The sequence below is a fragment of the Carlito syrichta genome, unplaced genomic scaffold (assembly GCF_000164805.1).
Source record: "Carlito syrichta isolate Samal-C Ts95f unplaced genomic scaffold, Tarsius_syrichta-2.0.1 Scaffold307028, whole genome shotgun sequence".
NCBI lineage: Eukaryota > Metazoa > Chordata > Mammalia > Primates > Tarsiidae > Carlito > Carlito syrichta.
The window spans coordinates 148,405-169,512 of record NW_007251124.1 but is presented as its reverse complement, the minus strand read 5'-3'; the positions used below and the strand labels follow the sequence as shown (position 1 = coordinate 169,512).

Here is a 21,108-nt window from a genome sequence, read left to right as displayed (position 1 = left end):
GTAAACGGACATACTCTGCAAACAGTAAAGCACCAACCAATGCTGTTCATTATTCCAAGAGATGGTCACATAGGTGTCAGAGGTAAGCAGTAAGGTGGAATAGGTGTTTACAATGTAGGCACTGGTCACAGGGAACAACAATGGCCCTTTTATTATAAAACATCAGTAGGGATCTGTTATTTTTAGGAATTAACACAGATACTAGACCTTTCAGGCATGTTGGCTCTAGCAGTGCCATTTATTATTATTAGGAGGGTTTAGCAGCCATCTCAAAGAGAATAAATAAGAGGGACATAGCTAGTAGGAAGAGAAAAGGGGTAAATGAACAAAAGAGAAAGCAGCAGTTTAAAAAACCCCAAACTTTCTTCTTAGGAAGTCCCTGGGCCATAGATCAGTAAGTGTTTCAAACACATTTAGTAAAGACAGGAAGAAGAATTTTCTAGTCTTATCCTATCACTTGGCCAGTGATCTGGAAAACATGCTCATAACAAGGACTAGATCAGTTCAGCCACTGTGTGAATCTTCTGATGGCGAATGAGGTTGCAGTGGCGATTAAAACTTTTCCCACATTCAGTGCACAGGTGAGGTCGCTCCCCTGTGTGGCTTCTCTGATGCTCGATGAGAAATGAACGCCGACTGTAGCTCTTATCACACTGGCTACACCGATAGGGTTTTTCTCCCTTGTGGATTCTCTGATGCTGGATAAGACCTGCACTCTGACTGAAGGCCTTCCCACACTCCTTACAGTGGTACTGTTTCTCTATATTGTGGATTCCTCGGTGATTAAAAAGACCAGAACTCCGACTGAAGGCTTTCCCACACTCATTACATTCATAGGGTCTTTCTCCTGTGTGAATTCTTTGATGTCTAATGAGACCTGAGCTCTGAGCAAATCTCTTTCCACATTCATCACATTTGTGTTGCCCCTCTCCTAAGGGGTTTCCCCACTTCCTCTCTCTTTGATTCTTATGTTCATCGACTTCTCCAAGTTGAGGATCCTGGTGTGATACCTCCCAGGTCTGTTCCTGAAACATTTTCCCATGTGGTTCCACTATCTTAGAACAGTCTTTCTTTAACACCAACTCTCTTTCCTCAGCCTTGGTCACTTCATCTGAAACAAAAAAAGACTAAGAATGTCACTTGTTCTCTGAACCTAAAATAAGGTGATTACTCTCTACAAAAAAATATATTAGAGGATAGGAAGGAGGTTAGAAACAGAAGGGCCAGTGTGGTAATACCTTCCCCTGAGTAACAAGAGAAGTTTGCCATTTTTGGCAAAATGTAGCTAATGTAGACCTGACTTGGGAAGAATTTTGTATACCTCTTCATGGGGAGGGAAGGGTATAGATCAGGGTTGCTTCTCTGAGTTTTCCCTTAGAACTCGCTCTCCCTTTTGAGACAGCCTCAAAGTGACCCTTTCCAAGTTACTTCATGTATTTATCCATTCATTTTCAGAACAAGTATTAAGCTACTGCTATTCTAGGTGGTTCAGGCAGCATAGGAGTCCCCCCTTATGCATGGTTTTGCTTTTCAAGGTTTCAGTTACCCATGGCCAACCACAGTCCAAAAATATTAAATGGAAGATTCTAGAAATAAACAATTCCTAAATTTTAAACTTGTGCACCATTCTGAGTAGTGTGATGAAATCTCATGCTATCTAACTCTGTCCCACCCAGGACATGAATCCTCTCTTTGTCCAGCACATATACAATATATATTCTGCCTGCCCATTAGTTACTTAGTAGCCATCTTGGTTATTAGATCCACTGTCGTAGTGCTGCAGTGCTTGTGTTCAAGTATCCCTTATTTTACTTAATAATGACCCAGAGGCCAGGTGCAGTCTCATGCCTATAATCCCAGCACTTTGGGAGGCTGAGGTGAGAGGATTGCCTGAGCCCATGGGTTTGAGACCATCCTGGGCAACCTGGTGAGACCTCATCTCTACAAGAAATAAAAAAAATTAGCTGGGAATGGCAGCACATGCCTGTAGTTCCAGCTACTTGGAAAGCTGAGGCAGAAGGATTGCCTGAGCCCAGCAGGTCAAGGTTGTGGTGGCCATGAGCATGCCACTGCACTCCAGCCTGGGCAACAGAATAAGACACCGATTCAAAATAATAATAATAATAATGACCCAGAGCACAAAAGTGGTGATGCATATTGTTAAAATAGTTCTATTTTCAGTTGTTGTTAATCTCTTAGTATGCCTAATTTATAAACTGTATCATAGGTATGTTTGTATAGGAAAAAGCATCATATACATATATATATATATGTATATGTATATATATATATATATGCAGAGAAACAGACCTAAATTGTCTAAACATTAGACAGCAGCTTATGGTATCCTTATATATATATATATGGTTCAGTTATTATTCTTAGTTTCTTAGTTTCAGGCATACACTCGGGGTCTTAGGATATATTCCCTCAGATATAGAGAGACTAATGTAGTTTATGACTTTCAAATCCACAACTATCCAAGGTGCATTTCCACCACAAGGCCTTTGCTCCAGCACTTCTCTCTTCCTGGAAAGTTCTCACCTCAAATAACTAAAATATTAGGAAAGCTCATTTTCTCACTCCCTCCTAGTCTTTGCTCAACTCACCTTCTCAATGAGGTCTATCTTAATTCTTCTATTTAATACTGCAATATGTTTTCCTCATCCAGAGAACCTTTAATATTCCTTATCCTGTTCTATTTTTACTTTATTCCATAGCACTCATGACTTTCTAACATACTATATCATCTCCTTATTTTCAGGTTTATTAGTGTCTCCCTCTTTCTATAGTCTAATCTCCATGACAGAAAGATCTTTCTGTTTTAGTCCCTGTCATGGCTGGCACATAATAGTTGCTCAAAAACATTTGTTGAAGGAATGAATAAAAGGGAAATAATTCAAACAAGTTCCACTACTATGGCCTTACCTAACTGGCCCCAAAACTGGCACTTGAGGCAGAGGCTGCCTCATAAGATTGGTCCATAGTGGACAGTGTCCAGTCAACCAAATCATACTCTTTCTGCTTGGAGGAACTGAAGGTAAGAATGCAGAGAAACAGACCTAAATTGTCTAAACATTAGACAGCAGCTTATGGTATCCTTATGATGTCCTGGATTTCCCAGGCTTGACTCCACCTTGCAACTCAGAAAAAGCCCAAGGAAAACAGACTCTGACCTCCACTTTTGACCTAAACATCTGCTTCTTTCTCCCACATCTAAGTATATAGTCCCTTACGCACCAGAATAGGTACCTCTTAGGACTCCTCTGTTGTTAGGCCATGGTTCTCCTCCTCCCTTCAGCTGGGGGATCACAACAGGTTTGGAAAACAGAAATATGTCTGTAAAGAAGAGATGAGCCACAAGTGGGATCAGTATTGCCCTTCTGCCCAAAATTCATATTAAATATGAATTGTATAAGGATATAGATATATAAATGTATAGACTAAAAAACTAAACTAAGAAATTTCCCACTTTTTTTTTTAAGTCAGAGTCTCACTCTGTTGCCCAGGCTGGAGTGCAGTGGTACAATCACAGCTCACTGCAGCCTCGACCTCCTGGACTCAGGCAAAACTCTTCCTGAGTGGCTGAGGCTACAGGCATGCACCCCCACACTGGCTAAGTTTTTAAAATTTTTTTAGCGACAAGACCTCACTATGTTACCCAGAATTTTTAAAGAATTGTGGAACTTTTCTTTTGTACTATATAAACTTCGGTATTATTAGGATTTTTTACAATTAGCATGAACTTAAAAAGAAACTCAACTCAGTGATATAAAATAACTTTAAGTATTGCTTGGCTAAAAATTGAAGAGCTAAAACTTGAATCTGGTAGTTGTTATCTCAAATACTTACTCTGTTGCTTTACAATATTGGCTTTCCTGAATTTGTAACATACACCTGCATTAATGTCCTGTAAGAAGAACTCTCCAATTTGTAGATGCCCTGTATATACTCTTCCGTGGCCACAGTAGATGCTTAATAAATATTTGTTAAATAAGTAAGTGAATGAACAGATAGATGGAGGGATGAATGGATCGGTAGGTAGACAAACTTAAATGTGCTTCTTGGAAAAGGAGTTTCTCAGAAGGGTTCTAGGTATAGTTTGGAAGGTAGAAGAAAGGAGAAGATGACTAGAAAATGAAAATTCCACGTTCATAGGGAATAGAAGGAGAAACAAAGGATCTGACTGGAAAGATGCTCATAAAAGAGGAACATGATCTCTGGTGGTACAGCGGTTAGAAGAAAAAAAAAAGGAGGAACATGGAACTAAAAGAAATTTGAATCTGATGACATCATAGGAGCCAGAGTCTTCAGTATGCACAGAATTTACTCAACACACATACTTTAATTTAAATCAATAGAAATTCATGATAACTATATGACTGCTAGGGTACAGGAAATAAATAGATGCTAGAGACAAGGGAAGTTGTGGCTTTGACACATATGGGGATATTGTGAAACTGAAGACAGCAGAACTCTGCTGTACACTGGTTGTCAGAAGCTTAACAAAAAGTCAGTAAGAGGCTATGATGTTATGTGTGAGAAATTAGACAGAAGCTGGAGCCAATTCCTGCAGGGAGAGTTAGAATGGGAAAGCAGCTGACTTGGTTCCAAGTGTCCAGTCCTATATCCACAAAGGTGGCCACTGCTACCACTACACTTAAATACAAGGAAATGGTAAGGTCTATTTTACTGGATTCTCCCACACAGTGTGCCATCTACTAAGCATATCTCATATACTTATACTGTAAGTATGAATCCAAATCAGCAAGGGTAGCACTGGTGATTTTAATAAGAACAGTTACTCATGCATTAAGCATTGTGCATGCCAAGCACTTTTCTTTCTTTCTTTCTTTCTTTTTTTTTGGTATTTGCTGCTCACAATGACATTCTGAGGTATACACTTGCTATGGACTAAATTGTGCCCCCTGACAACTTATATGCTGAGGTCTTAACCTTCAATGCAACTATATTTGGGATAGGTCTTAACCCTCAGTGGGATTATATTTAGAGATAGGGCATAAGGAAGAAGAAAAGTCTCTCTCTCTCTCTTTCTCTCTCTCTATCCCATGTGAGAATACAGCAACAAGACAGTTATCTACAAGTTAGGATGAGAAGCCTCACCAAAAACCAATGGCAGCGTGATCTTGGATTTCCAGTTTTCAAAAATGTGAGAAAATAAACTTCTGTTGTTAAAGTCACCCAGTATGTAGTATTCTGTTACAGCAGCCCAAGTAGACTAAGACAGTACTACTATCAACCCCATTTTATAGATGAGGGAACTGAGGTCAAATGGTTAAGTAATTCACCCATTACTAGCAGCTTCCATGAGGTGAGGACATCATCTGAACTTGTGTCTGTTGAACTTTAAAGCCCATTCTCTAAAGCTGGGCTCCACAGTGATTCCTTAATGCCGTCCTAAAGTACCATGTACCAGAAGCCCAGAGAGCTTCTAGGAAGGTACTAAGGGCAAAGACTACATGGAGGGTAGGAGTGGGGGGTGCAAAGATGAGCACACTAGGCACTGAGAAGTATTGAACACTGCTGGCAAGGAGTCTTTGAATCCCCTGTGTCCCCAGCTCTGGGTTTTTGCTTGAGCAAGTGAGATATGTTCAACATCAGATAAATCATGTCCCTCACCTGTCTCTTCAATAGGTTGGGACTTGTGAGCAGGGTCACATGTTAGCTGAGGCTCCTTAGGCTGGGACTGAAGGCTCAGTGATGTCTGCTTTCCTAGAGGTACTATCTCTTTAGAGAGGACTTCTTGTCTGTGTCTGTGGGCTACCATCTGGGGACAAAGAGACAAGATTTGACTTCTGAAGAAATTAACTGTCTGAAAAAGCACTTCCCAGAATGGAGGAGAAGCAGGAAGGAGGCTATTTTATTATTAGCATTAAAGGGATACAAAGCAGGGGATACACAGGTCCTTGGTGTCCCACATATACGCTTTTTCTTAGTAAATCTCCTTTCCTACCTCATGTTGTGGTTCATCGAGCTCTCTCTCCAGATCCTCCAGTAAAATCACAGCCTCTTCCCCACTCTCCGGACAATGTTCCCTCACCCAGTCCTGCAGCTCCTTTGGCAGGATGGACAGGAACTGCTCCAGCACCAGTAGATCCAAAATCTGTTCCTTTGTGCTCACATGTGGCCTCAACCACTGGTAGCAAAGTTCCCGGAGTCGGGTAAGAGCTTCCCTTGGTCCAGGGGTCTCCTGGTAGCAGAGCTGTCGAAAGTGTCTTCGGAAGATTTCCCTTGTCAGTGGACTATTGCATTTCAGTCTGGATTCTTGCCTTTGAAGATGACTTTCTGCCTCTACTTTCATTGTCAGAAACTCTTCCCAGTCTTCAGGAACTTGAACATCCAGGGATAAAACATCCTTTGAGTCTGTACTCATCTTGACCTTGAATGACTTAAAAGGTACCTTCCAGCTGGAGCTATACTTCAAGATATACCTTTGGAGGCTCCTACTTAAGCAGTAAAAAGAATAACTTATATAGAAAAATAGCAATAGCTGATAACAGAAACTAATAATGTAAGTAACTGTCATAAACCCTAAAGCTCTTCACTGAAAATAAAGTGATTTGGTAACCAAAAGATGGAAAACATTTTTTTTTTAAATGTTCATCATGTGCAAAGAGCATGAGCTTTCAAGTTACCCAGACCTAGATTTTATCTTGGTTTTAACACTTACTGTGTGACCATATGCCAATTTTTTCTCTTCTTTCGATTCCAGCTTTTTTAAATAGCAATACCTTATAGAGTTCATGGAGGAGGCAGCTCATGAATTAGGGATCACACAGATCACTCAGAAAGTCTGGATAAAAAGTTTGGACCCACTATATAAAAGTCTCTGGAGTTCCAGCCTCCAGTAAGCAGGGCCTGAGGTGGGGGGGGGGGGGAATGAGAAAGAAAACAAGAAACAGCGGGATTGGGAGGTCGCTCTCCTAAACAGGTTAGAGCAATTTTATTTGCCCTCGCCTCCTTCAAAAGTCAAATTAGAGAAAGAAGAAACAGAATCAAAAAAAAAAATTTTATTGTTGTTGTTGTTTTATTTTTGTTTATAGATACGCTCTTGCTCTGCCACCCATCCTGGAGTGCTGTAAGCCAGATTGTACCTCACTGCCGCTTCGGACTCCTGGGCTCAAGCATCTTCCAGCCTCAGCCTTCCAAGTAGCTGGGACCACAGGTGGTGCCGCCACAGCTGCCAAACTTTAAATGCAAATATTGTTACTGTTGACTAAATGAATGAATCAACATTTACTGCAGGTTTTTCTTGAGTTTTCTTAAATTAATCTTTAAAACAACCATTTGTGGTTGGTATTATTTTTCCTAAATTTACAGAAAGCAAAGCTTTGGTAGATTCCAAGTCCTATGAACTTTCCACATTGCCATGCTGCTTCCTAAAGGAAACAGTCAACACTGCACAATGGTCTACAATGTGCTTTCAGATACCAGACTAATTTTAATCCTCATAATTACCCTCTGAAATGTTATTATTCACCAGATAGGAAATAGAGAAAAGGTCGGCTACTTTATGAGGACAATCCTAAGAATTCAAAAAAGCGCCCAAGGGAGAATTTTTCTGCACACATCCAGGTACTGCCTGAAACTGATGTCAGGAAGCACAGCCCAGCACCTGAATTTCAGTTTGACAAACCCTGTGGCAAACATCCAGAGAATCTGAATTGGGGGTGAGGGGTGGGAAGGGAAGAACAGGCAGCTCCATAATATTCAACTTTAGCAGGCTCCTTGGCGACTTATATGCATTGTACGGCTTAAGAATCAATAAAATAAGGGAAAGGGAATTGGAACCATCACATTCTACTCGTAAAAAGCAGTTCATTCAATGTCCCTGAATCTGCTTTTAGAATCAGGTGAGAGGATATAAGGGCTCTCCATCACGAAGACTGCAAAAAGTCTTATCTGTGCTTAACTTCCTCTCCTGGGTATTTCCTTCCCTGAGTCCTAATCCTGTTGTTGTTATTCACCGTGGTGACCTGTCACTCCTCCCACTGGCCTCTCCAGTGCGACGTCCTCACAGCTGGGCAAGACGAATCCTACCGGAGACGCTCAGAGGCGTCGGGCACAGTACACCGCTCCCTTCCCCTGTTCCGACTTCCCGAGGTGTGGTTCACTTTCCACACCCTTTCTCAGCATCCCCTTCCCGCCCCGCCCCCCCCTCCCCCCGCACCGCTCCGGGGACTAACTCACGAGGCCAGGAACTGAAGGGAAGGAAGAGAGGGACAGCGCGCCGGCGTGGCCAGGATCCGGTGGCGGGAACAATGGCCGGGCCTGGAAGCTGCCCGCCCCTCCTCGAGGGGCAACCGGCGGACTTCCGGGCCGGTCTAGGATTCGGTGTCTCGGTGTCCTACCTCCTGCGCTTGCCTCACCTGGGACTCAACTCCCAATTTACTGGCATCCAGTTTTTTTTTAAAGCAGTGAGCCCTGTACTCAGAACTTCGTACTGTGGGCTGCACATAGGTTTTAAACGAAAACACTGATGAAGCATAGATCGTTGACTATTCAAAATGATAATTTTAAAAACACTTAAAAAGTTAATACATTATTTTTTTTTAAAAGCAGACAATGCCAAAATTAATAAAGTAAAACGTAAAATTCCACCTGTTCCTCTTTAGTACAGCTCCCTGAAGCAGCCACTGACACCATTAACTTGGAATTTGTATCACTCTGATCTCTCTCTTTCTCTAATACACACACACACACACACACACACACACACACACCACAATGGCCTTAAGCAATTTTACATTTATCTCCCCCAGTTATTTTAACATTTTCGCTTCATGTACCTTAGACAACTTTATTGGTCAAGTAGGTCTAACACATTTGGTGTGGCTGCATAATAATCCATAAAGCACATGTAGCATGGTTTATTTGTCCAGGCCCCTATATATCCTTTATGGACTTGCTTCCATCCTTTTCTTCTTCTTTCTCTCCTCCTCCTCCTTCTCTTCCTCCTCCTCCTCCTTCTTCACTATAAAAATTTTCTGGATTTTTAGTAATAATACAAAATCAAACTTTAATTAAATAGACTTTATTGGTACAAAACAGGATAATTATAAGTACTGTTAGTCATTCATCAATTTTATTATGCCTACTAGAATGGTGGTATTGCATAGACTAACCTATATTTTGCTTGCTTTAACAGATTACATTATTTATTTTTATTACAACAGTAAGAAAGTATCTTGTGTGTTAATGGAGGTTCCATGATGTGTTTCTACTCCCAAACTGTAGCTCTGTAGTTTTCTTTAGTTGTTTTCCTTAACCTACTCTTCTGAGGGCATTAAATAAACCCAAGTGTGATCCTTCAATTTCTTCTAAATATACAATAAGTATGTAAACACTCTTCTCCGCCATCGTGGTGTGTGTAGTGGATTCTGTCACCTGCCATGTCTTCTCACAAGACTTTCAGGATCAAGTGATTCCTGGCCAAGAATCAGAAACAAAATCGTCCCATTCCCCAGTGAATTTGGATGAAAACTGGTAATAAAATCCGGTACAACTCTAAGAAGAGTCATTGGAGAAGAACCAAACTGGGTCTATAAGGATTTGCACTTGAGATGGCATACATGTTTATGCTGAATCGTGGTCGCTATCATCTTAGCATTACCAAGTTGAAAATGTCTCCACAATCGGGAAATCAGACATGTTTAATTGGGATGTGATTTTTTTTTTTGTTTATGTGTTTTGCACTAGTGGACTGGCTCAGTAATAAATATGTGAAATTTTCTGTCTGAAAAAAATAAGTATGTAATCATTAAGGACACAAACATAAAGAAAATTTGCTTAAATTCATTACTTTCTGCAACATACTATGTTCACTTACAAAGCCCTCATTACAATTTGCCTTGCAAACTATGAAATGAGAGTAAATGATCAGCTTCTCTTGGACTTGAATAGAATATTTAAATATGTCACTCCTTTCCATTTTGGATACCTATCTGTGACAAGTAAATATAGTTTTCATATTTGTGTGAAACTTTTCAAATATCTCACTGGCAGTTGGTTAGGTTCTCTAACTGGTTTATAGGTGTGTGCTAAGTAGTTCAACTATAGGGCTCAGGCAGGCTCCACCCTGGAGTTAAGTGAGTGTTGCATTGGACTTCACTGTTGTTAAACAGCTCTGAGAGAGACTTGCTTCTGCTGTCTGATTGGGGGAACTTTTTAAAGCAATTCTTTGATGAATGTCCTGAAATAGAAAGAATTACTTTTAACTTAAAATGTGAATCTCTACTGAAAATAATGAAAATGTCACACCAGCTCAGAGCCAAGAAGAAATAATGACTACAAGATTAGCAAGATTGAGAATTACCTGAATCTAGAACCAAGAATATTGGAATCTAACTCTGCTATGGGTTGCGTTATAAGCTAAGAAGAATAAGGAATAAAAAGAAGCAGGAGAAAAGAAAGAAAAGGATTTGGGGGAGTGATAACAAAGAGATTGAGGGAACTAGCTAGTATGTGTACGTGGATTTCTGTATTTGGCATACACGTGTGGGTGCCAAATGTACAAATATTTGTGTCTCATATGAATATTCACTAATGCACTGTGTAAGAGAGTTTCAGTGATCAGGTGGGCAAGATGATCTAGCCTATGAATGTCAGCAACTCTTTTTTCATTGATCTTGGCGTTTCCTTAAGGACTTTTGAACATAGTAACCAAGATGGAGGCAGTACACAGGCTCAAAAAACAAAACAAAAGCCTTTCTTTTGCAAAGATTAGTTTAGCCACCACCACTGCTGTGGGTCCAATGTGCAACTAATCTTGATTCCTAGATAAGGCATAATATCACAGTGGGAACAGCCAGTCACTTTATAACAAATTGATTACTTACAGTTCTTTCCATGATGAAATTTTTCTTCAAAGCAATAGATACCTCTTTTGAATTTTATGACTTTCCATGCCTACTGTGCTCTGGCAGTACTGAATTGTGGAAAGTCCTACTTACACCATCCCCAATTTAATTAGGCATTAGAATGCAATGATATCTTTTTTTTCAATCTCCACTTTCAAATGGTTCTTGTGATTCCTTCTTTCTTGCCTCTTAATGATATCTTGAGCAGATCCCATAGCTTTCTGGCAACTACAAGTATTAAAAGTCTCATCCAGTTTATTTTTAGTTTTACATTGTATTTATCTATTGAATAAGTTATATAGCCACAGATTCAAACCACAAAAGGTATAAAAGGGAATACACTGAAAAATTTCTCTTGATAGTTTACATTTTGTTGAGTGTGATAAGGATATTGTAGTTCTACAGGAAAATGTTCTTATTTTTGTTAGGGATGAGTACTGAAGTCTTCAAAGATGGTGTGTCATAATGTCTATAATTTACTTTAAAATACTTCAGCAGAGAGAGAAAAAGATTAGGGAGCAAATAAGGAAAATGTGAACAATTATAAAATCTAAGTGTTGAGTATATAGGTGTTCATTACATATTATATACATAAACCTTTCAGTGCAACTGTTTCCAAATGGGATTTTTTCATTTTAGAAAAATGTGTATGCATTATGTTTAATGTAACTTTCAGCACATATCAAACAGTGCAGTGAACTTTCAGTGCATATCAAACACTGTAGTGAAATATATAATTAGTTATCATAAGTGAGTTAAATAAAGACTGTAAAGAGCTTCAGGATTTGCCCCCAGATGAGTTTTAGCACCAAATTTATAGGGTAAAAAGTTGAAATTTTTAGAATTTATAACTGTGGATAACAGATCCTGGGTACGAACTAGTCTTTCAACTTTCCTTTTTTCCCCCATATTTAAGCATTTTCAAAAAAAACAATTTTAAATGAAAACATACATTCTACTCCTATTTCTAGCCACTTAATTTTATTCCCTAGCAACAGCCAAAATGATTGATTTCTTATTTAGCCTTTCAGAGGTATTTTATGCATGAAGAGGCAAATATTTATGTACAATTTAGCCCCAGTTTTTTTTTTACACAAATATTAGGAAATTAGGCATAATGCTCTCTATTTTGCTTATTTTATTGAACATAAATATTGGCATTTTTCCAATAGCCATACACATAGAATTGCTTAGTTATTTTGGAAAATATGTTATTATACAGCCAGTACTCTATTGGTGGGCAATTAAGCTATTTTCAATCACTTTTTATTTATAAACAATGCTGAACTAAATAGTTTCATACATACATTATCTTATGTATGCATATGTCTCTAGGATAAGCTTCTAGAAGTAGAATATCTGAGTCAAAAAATATAGTATGTGTATTTATAAAATGTATATACACCTCCAAGGTAGTTATAAAAATTTACAGCCTTCTAACAATATCTGAAGGTGATTTTTCCTCCCACCTTCACCAAACTTTTTGATCTTTGACAATCTGATATAAAAAGTGGTATATTATCATAGTATTAACTAACATTTCTTTAAATATGAATGAGGATGAACAAATTAATATTTATGTACATTTCTTTCTGTGAATTTTCTTTCTTTTTTTTCACGGTATTTATTTATTTATTTTATTTATTTTAGAGATACGGGGTGCATGTGAAGATTTTCCGCATAAGTAAATTGCATGCAAGTAGGTTTGGGCCTCTAGAGAGCCCTCTCTCCCCCTAGTAGTGGACATGGTACCCAATGGGTGGTTGTGTGCCCCTTATTCCCCCTCCCTCCCTCCTTCCTTTAGCAGTGCCGGTGTTCCTGCCTTTGTGCTTGCATGTCCAATGTTTGGGGCCCACTTATGTGTGAGAACATGCAGTATATTCAGGTTTTGGTTTCTGTGATAGTTCACTAAGAATGGTGATCTCAGCCAGGCTCGGTGGCTCAGCCTGTAATCCCGCGCCTTTGGGAGGCTGAGGTGAGTGGATTGCCTGAGCCCGCGGGTTCGAGACCCGCCTGGGCAGCGAGACCTCATCTCTACAATAAATCAAAAAATTAGCCGGGCGTGGTAGCGCGCGCCTGTAATTCTGGCTACTTGGAAAGCTGAGGAGGAAGGATCGCCGGAGCCCAGCAGGTCGAGGCTGTGGTGGCCGGGAGCGGCCACTGCACTCCAGTCTGGGCGACAGAGTGAGACTCCAACTCAAAAAAAAAAAGAAAAAAAGAATGATGATCTCCAGTTGCATCCATGTTGCTGAAAAGGATATGATTTTGTATTCCATTGTGTATATGTAACACATTTTCTTTACCCAGTCCACTTTCAATGGATATTTGGGTTGGTTCCATGTTTTTGCTATTGTGGATAGTGCTACAATGAACATATATGTGCAGGTGTCTTTTTGGTAGAGAAATGCATATTCCTTTATGTATAATCCTAGAAGTAGGAGTGCTGGGTCAAATGGTAGCTCAATTTTTAGTTCTTTGAGAAAATGCCATACTGCTTTCCACAAAGATTGAACTAGTTAGCCTTCTTGCCAAGAGTATAGAAGTATTTTCTTTTCTCTGCAGCCTCACAAACACCTGGTTTTTTTTTTTGTTTGTTTGCTTTTTTAATGATAGCCATCCTACTGGTAGTTTTGATTTGCATTTCTCTGACGATTAGTGAAGCTGAGCATTTTTTCATATGTTTGTTGGTGCCTTGGTTATCTTCCTTTGAGAAGTGTCTGTTCATGTCCTTTGCCTACTTTTTAATGGGGTTATTTGGTTTTTTTTTTCCTGTAAATTCATTTGAGTTCCTTATAGATCCTTGATGTTAGGCCTTTTAAGATGCATCACTTGCACATATTTTTTCCTATTATGTGGGCTGTCTCTTTACTCTCTTGATGATTTCTTTTGCTGTGCAAAAATTTCTTAGTTTGATAAGGTCCTACTTGTCAATTTTAGCTTTTGCTTCATTTGCTTTTAGGGACTTGACCATGAATTCATTGCATAGGCCACTGTCCAGGAGGGTGTTCCTTAAATTTTCTTCTAAGATTCTTGTAGTTTGTGGCTTCAAATTTAAGGCCTTGATCAATTTTTAGTTAACTTTTGTATATGATGGTCAATGTGGGTCTAGTTTCATTCTTCTGCATGTGGTTAGCCTGTATTCCTGGCATCATGTGCTAAAATATAGTTTCCTTTTTCCAACGTTTGTTTATATCAACTTTGTTGAAGATGAGTTGGTTGAAGGTCTGTGGTTTTATTTCCAGAGTCACTGTCCTGTTCCATTGAGCTATGTGTCTATTTTTGTACCAGTACCATGCCATTTTGGTTACTGTAGCCTTGTAGTAAAGTTTGAAGTCTGGGAGTGTGATGCCTCCAGCCCTGTTCTTTTTGCTGAGGACTGCTTTAGCCATTTGGGCTCTTTTTTGCTTTCATAGGAATTTCTGTATTGTCTTTTCTAGGTCTGTGAAAAATGATGCTGATAATTTGATAGGGATTGAGTAAAATCTATAGATTGTCTTCATAGAATAGACATCTGAATGATATTGATTCTTCCAATTCATAAGCATGGGATGTTCTTCCATTTGTTTGTGTCATCCTTGGTTTCTTTGAGCAGTATTTAATAGTTCTCATTGTAAAGATCTTTCACCTCTTTGGTTACATGGATACCAAGGTATTTTGTGTGCATATATGTGACTATTATAAATGGAATTGTGTTTTTTATTTGGTTCTCGGCCTATTTGTTGTTGGTTTATAGAAATGCAAGTGAATTTTGTGCATTCATTTTGTATCGCAAGACATTACTGAAGTTGTGTATCTGTGTGAGGAGGTTTTTGATAGACTCTCTAGATTTTTCTCTGTATAGAATTATATGTGCAAGAATGAATAATTTAACTTCCTCTTTTCCTATTTAAATACCCTTAATTTTTATATCTTGCCTGATTGCTCTGTATCCTCACCTGTACCCCACAGCTCTAAAATAAGGTTTTTAAAAATATTAATTGTATAGACTGACTTGTAGAGAAAATTGATATTGCTCTTCATATTTTGGGGTAAAATATTTCAAGTATTCTTTATATTAATCTTGTAATTTCCTTTTCAATTTATTTTTCAATGTTTTATCTCTTTTGTTGCTATTTTAAATGGGGTCTTTTCTTTCTTAGTGTGTGTAGGACAGTGACTGGTTTCTCTTATTTGTTTTTATGAATATATTTAATTTTATGACTAAATCCTAGCATGTTTTCATATATCTAATATAATGACAATTCTAACTCCTTCATTTTAATTATCTTTATATTTGAATTATTCTAATTAACCCAGAACACTATAAAATAATAGTGGTGAGAGTGAACGTCTTTTTAACATGTTGCTAACTTCAAAGGCAATGCACATTTTTTTCCTAAAAAGCAGGATAATGGTCGTTGATGTAAGTTAGATGTGTTTTCTATGTTGAGTAAAAAACTATTTTTTCAGTAAAAGTTGTAAAAAATTTTACAAAAAATGAATGATAATTATCAAATGCCATTTTCACATCTAGTTAAATACCAGTATGCTTTTTCCTCTTAGGAATGCTAATATGGTGAATTATGTTGAAAGATTTCTCAATTTTAAACAATATTTATGCTCATCTTAATTTTGTCATGGAGAGTTATTTATTTCTTTAATGTGCTGCTGAATTCTGTTTGCTCCCATTTTATTTTGAATTCAGCATAAGCAAGAATAAAAATATATGGTTTTCTATTGGTAATTTTGGGTTTCAAGATTAACGTCAGAATTGTTTTAGAAAAAAATGAATATTCCTTTCTTTTTCTATGTTCTGGAACATTCTAAATACTGTTTGAAATGATCTGTTCTTGCTGGGCGCAGTGGCTCACGCCTGTAATCCCGGCACTTTTGGGAAGAGAAGGAGGCGAGAGGGTTGCCCGAGCCCGTGGGTTCAAGATCAATCTGGGCAGCTTGGCAAGACCTCGTCTCTGCAATTAAAAAAAAAAAAAATCAGCCTGGCGTGGTGATGCGCGCCTGTAGTTCCAGCTACGTGGAAGGCTGAAGTGGAAGAATCACCTGAATCCAGCAAGTCGAGGCTGCGGTGGCTGTTAGCGTGTCCCTGCACTACTCCAGCCTGGACGACGGAGTGAGACTCAGACTCAAAAAAAAAAAAAGAAAAAAAAAGAAAAAAATGATCTGTTTCATGGTTTCTTAAAATTTACCCGTGAAACCGTTATGGCAGATGTTTTGGGGAGGAGCATTTTCTTGACAACTTTTACGTCTTCTATTGTAATTGGTATGCTTGATTTTCTTTTTTACCTAGGGTGGTTTTGGTGTATTTTCTAAAAATAGGTACACTGCAACCAGGTTTTGAATGATTTGGCATAGCGTTGAACAAAGTAACGTCTTTTACTTCATTTGCATTTGCAGTTCCACATATTGCAGCCACCACTGACCAGATGCTGAGAGGTATTCTCACCTGAGAGGATGAATAGTGGAGAGATTAGGGAGAGAGTGGGGGAACTCAGAATGGAAACTGGAGCGGGGTGGTGGTGACGGTGGTGGTGGTGGCGGCGGTGGCACCCAAATTTCCCCCTAACACAACCCGCAGCAACCCGCGCGCAGCAACCCGCGCGCTCTCAGTCAGGGTGGTTAAAGTTCTCGGAACCCGAGGTGCAGAAGAATTTTAAAATAATAATAATAATAATACGAACAAGGGATTGGACCGGGAGCAAAAAAAGGAGACTCTTTAAAGGGAAAGGCCAGGGGTTCTGCCAGCTATGCGAGAGCACAAGACCCACTGTGGGGGGCAACCGAGACTGCACCCCTCCCGCCCTCGCTCCCTGACCTCTCCTGCGCCGGCTTAAGGGCAGGCAAAGCTTAACAGGTGCTCGAGGAATATTTATTAAATAGATCCTCCTCGCTCTGTTGTTCTTCCTGCTTTGGATTCCGCTGATTCCTACAGTTTAATCTTTCTGATTCAGAACATTTATTTAAGACTAGAAGGACCTGGCAGTTCACCCAGCAAAGATTGGAGGCGAGCGCCCTCACTGCTCTTTGCTTGAAGAATTTCATCCCCCACCTCCACCTTGGAGGCTTGCTTCAAGGTTCCTGGATGGTCACCAGAGGATCCCCGAACCCGTGAATTTTGAGAGTTTTTTCCCCCCTCAGATCCTTAAACGGCTGCCCAAACAATTGCAAACCGCTGGAACCAAGATGAGACATCCCCATTTCCTTGCCCAGCCACTACTAACACGCTTTCCTGTACTTTTTACCCCTCTCGTCTCAGTCAGCCAAAGGACAACAAATCCTTTGCATGTAGGGATTCTGCTTTTTACCTCTTTCCTAGTCTTCCCACTGCTGTCACGGATGAGCTCGGAGTGGTAGGTGGTTAATACCACTGAATACCAATTTGACTCCTGAGCCTATGTAAGTGACCATTAATTGTCTCATACACATTTTTCAAATGCTAAATGTTCCTCCTCCGCCTGCCACCTCCTTCAAACACTGCAAAAGCAATTTCAGTGATAATCGAAAAGTTCTTGCACCTGCCGAATTCAATTCTTCACACACATACAAAATCTACAACAGTTTGGTGTGTATTCTTCAAAGCTACTTAAAGTGAATATATAATTGTGTATGTACTTCTAGAATTACATGTACAAAAACAGAAACTGCTATACATTATTGTTCTGCAGTACACTTTTTAGGTTACATTTTATTTCATGTCTATTTTATTCTTTTTGATATTGACATAGTAGTACAACTAAGTCAATGCACATAATTTGTTTAACCAACCTTATATTAATTCTCTATTTCAAATACTGCTACCTTGAACATTCTTTTATGTCCTTGTGTATGCCTTGTTGAACTTATGCAAGTGTTTCTGTAGAATAGAATTTTAGAATTAGAATAGATGAGTACTGAATTTTTTTTAAAATCAGGCTTATTGAAATATAATTTGCATATAGTACAATTTACCTTTTTATGTATACAATTGGAGAGAATTTTGGCAAACACATATAGTTATGTAAAAACCACTATCCAATTTTAGATACATTTTTCATACTATGTAACTAAATGAAAACAAAACAAAAACAAACAAAAAACCCACTATCCGGCACCCTCCCAATATTTCTTTTTAGTCATCCTTTTCCTCCGCCCCCAGCCCTTGACAATCACTAATATTTTTTACTTTATCTTTTTGCCTTTTCTGAACTGGAATCATATAGTATAGGCATTTCAATCTGGTTTCTAGTTTCTTTCATTTGGTATACTGCTTTTGAGATTCATTGATATTGTTACATGACTTATTCTTTATACTGCTGAGTAATATTCTGTTGCATGAATATGTCACAATTTGCTTATCCATTCACCAGGTTTAGACATTTGGGTTGTTTTTAGTTTTGGGCTATGATCAATAAAGCTGCTATAAACATCCAGAAAAGGTGGACATGTTTTCATTTTTCTTGAGTAAATATCTAAAAGGAGGATTGTTGGGTCGTAGAGTGAGTATATTTTTAACTTCATGAGAAGCTGTCAAACTACTTTTCCAAGTGACTGTAACATTTTTGCATTCCCACTGGCAATTTATAAGAGTTTGAATTACTCTGCATCCTCATCAACACTTAAAGTTATCGAGTTTTTAATTTTTTGCCATTCTAGTAGATGTGTAGTGGTATTTTATTGTGGTTTTAATTTTAATTTTCCTAATGACTAATGACATTGAGATTTTTTTTCACATGCTCATCTGTTATCTGTATATCCTCTTTGTTGATGCATATGTTCAAATATTTCCCCTATTTTTATGGGGAGAGGGTGATGGGATTGTTTTTCTGTTGTTGAGTTGTAAGCAATCTTGTAAGAGGAGCTTGTCCTTTCATTTTTATTACCAGTACCTTTCAAAGAATAGAATTTTTAAATTTTGATAGTCAAATTTATCAATTTTTTCTATTATGCTTTTTGTGTCCTATTTTAAAAATCCCTGCCTAACTCAAATTCATAAGAATTTTCTTTTTTCTTCATCTTTTTTTGTTTTGTTTTGTTTTTGTCTTTTTTTTTTTTTTTTTTTTTAGAGACAAGGTCTCACTCTGTTACTCAGGCTGAGGCGCATTGGTTTGAACATAGCTCACGGCACCCTTGAACTCCTGGGCTCAAGTGCTCCTCCTGTCTTCCAAGTAACTGGATCTACAGGTGTGTGCCACAATGCCCAACTACTTTTTAATTTTTTTGTAGAGACAGTGTCTCCTTATGTTGCATAGGCTGGTCTTGATCTCCTAGCCTTAAGCATTTCTCTTGCCTCTGTCTCCCAAAGGACTAGGATTATAGGCATGAGCCACCATGCCCAGCCTAATAAGGATTTCTCTGAACTTTTCTTTTAGAAATTTTAAAGTTTTAGGTTTCAGTTTTAGGTTTTATTTAGGTCTGTACACCATTGTGAATTAATTTCTGTATATAGTGTTGGGTAAGGAAGGAGATTCATTCGGTTTTTTTCACATGGCTGCTGTCCAATTATTACATCACCATTTGCTGAAAGGACTCTTCCCTTTAGAAGCTTCAATGAATCACCTTGGAAACTTTGATGATAATCAGTTGACTACGTATGTGTGCGTCTATTAATTGACGTCTGATATCTGTTTTTAAACTGTGATAAATGATGGGCCAATTTGCCCTCCCACCAGAAGTGTGCGGCATCAACTTTACAGCTGACTCCCAGTTCATTTGGGTTGTTGCCTCTTCACCAGGAACAGAATTAGGGCCCTGTGTTCCAGTTTCCCTTGCCTTGGCCCAAGCCCAGCTCTTCTTAAAAGCTAATGGCGGATGCCACTGCACAGCTTGGTAGCAGAGAGCAGAGGAACTGCTTTTGCCAGAGACTCCTTACAACGCAGTCAATTCATTTCACCTCACCAGGCTCCGTTGAACAAATGTTTGTATGATAGACTTGGACTCAGGGGACGTGAGTTCAAGTTTCAACCGGACCTGGGGGACTAGTTTTACTTTTACCTCTCCTGTAACTGACCTTTTCTCCCCTTTTCTGAGTAAATCTCCTTCCTCGTTTAATGATCTACTTAGCTCCAAGGAGTGAGGACGTCATATTTCAAAACGTAGTTCCCAAGTTGTAATTTAACAAACTTTGCTGTGACCCACATTGGCTGAGCCCTGGAGAACTCAGAAACGGACACTGCCCTTAGGAAGTTCACAAACTCCTCGGCAGCCTGGCGGGAAGGGCGGGATTCATGAGATGGAGACACCTGAGGCCCCCGAATCTTCCAGGTAAGGGAGATCCCCCTGGCCCCGACCCCCCGCCCGCTTTGCCCCGAGCCCGTTCACCGACGCGCGGAGCCACCAACTAGGGTTGCTAGATTTGTATAGAAAATGTAGTCCGTCCTTTTATTTGAATTTTAAATGTAAGCGGGGGTTCTGCATCTTATCTGGCAAACCGTCCGCCGGCCTCGGGAGGGGAGGACGATTTCTTCGCTTGGTGCACGAGTCCCGAGGAACTTCCTTGCCCTCTGGGCCGGAGAACAGCTCCCGCAGTGGTCACTGAGAGAGTAAAAACCTGTCCACACGCAAAGAGAGGAAACCTGCTCTGATTGAAAAAGAAAACAGAAATAAAAACAAAACCCACAACGCTGCTGTTGCAGGGAGGACCCACACAGATAAAACCAACTGCAAAGCTTGCAGAAAGCACCGTTTCCCCCCAAGAGTAGCCGCCGTTGTACAATGTCACGACGGCCCCCTCCCTGTGGGCACTGCCTTCAGACCCTCTTTGCTACACCCATCCACTACTGGGGATCCCTAAAATTACTCTTTCCTCGTGGCAATGCCCATTCCCTGGGCAACCTCCCTACACCTAATTCCGCCTCAGGAACACCAACCAGCCCAGAAAGATCTCGCTTCTATTAGAGAGCTCCCTAGATCCTTGAACCACAACCCAAACCTTACAGAAGTCGCTTCTCTCCTCCGTCTTGCATTTCCCCGTTACTTTGGGGGTATCCAGTCACTTCATCGATTTAATACATCTGATTTTGTCAGACTACAGGTTTGTTCCTGCTGGTCTTTGCCGGTGTCTTTATGTATTTATTTATTTATTTTGAGTTGGAGTCTCACTCGGTGGACCAGACTGGAGTGCAGGGGCCGCTCCCGGCCACCGCGGCCTCGCTTGCTGGGCGCGGGCCATCCTTCCGCCTCAGCCTTCCAAGTAGCCGGAACTACAGGCGCGCGCTACCACGCCCGGCTGATTTTTTTTTTTTTTTTTTTTTTTTTT

The 21,108-nt window shown here is 39.6% G+C and overlaps 1 protein-coding gene and 1 pseudogene across 3 annotated transcripts in view; one reads left to right on the top strand and one right to left on the bottom strand.

Annotated features, from left to right (window-relative positions):
* Positions 1 to 208: 208 nt before the first annotated feature.
* Positions 209 to 21,108, bottom strand: part of ZSCAN9 (zinc finger and SCAN domain containing 9) — a 23,250-nt gene continuing 2,350 nt past the window's right edge. Inside the window, exons 1-4 of one of the 3 annotated variants that reach the window (XM_021715374.1) lie at positions 5,975 to 6,665; positions 5,641 to 5,788; positions 3,253 to 3,339; positions 209 to 1,111 (exon numbers count right to left, since the gene is read on the bottom strand). In XM_021715374.1, coding sequence (XP_021571049.1) covers positions 495 to 1,111; positions 3,253 to 3,339; positions 5,641 to 5,788; positions 5,975 to 6,547 — 1,425 coding nt within the window. In that variant the 5' untranslated portion in view covers positions 6,548 to 6,665 and the 3' untranslated portion in view covers positions 209 to 494. Of the gene's footprint in view, positions 1,112 to 3,252; positions 3,340 to 5,640; positions 5,789 to 5,974; positions 6,666 to 21,108 lie in introns of those variants that run through there. The other 2 variants (XM_008063771.1, XM_021715375.1) reach the window with 2 other exon arrangements.
* Positions 9,378 to 9,569, top strand: LOC110596130 (annotated as a pseudogene).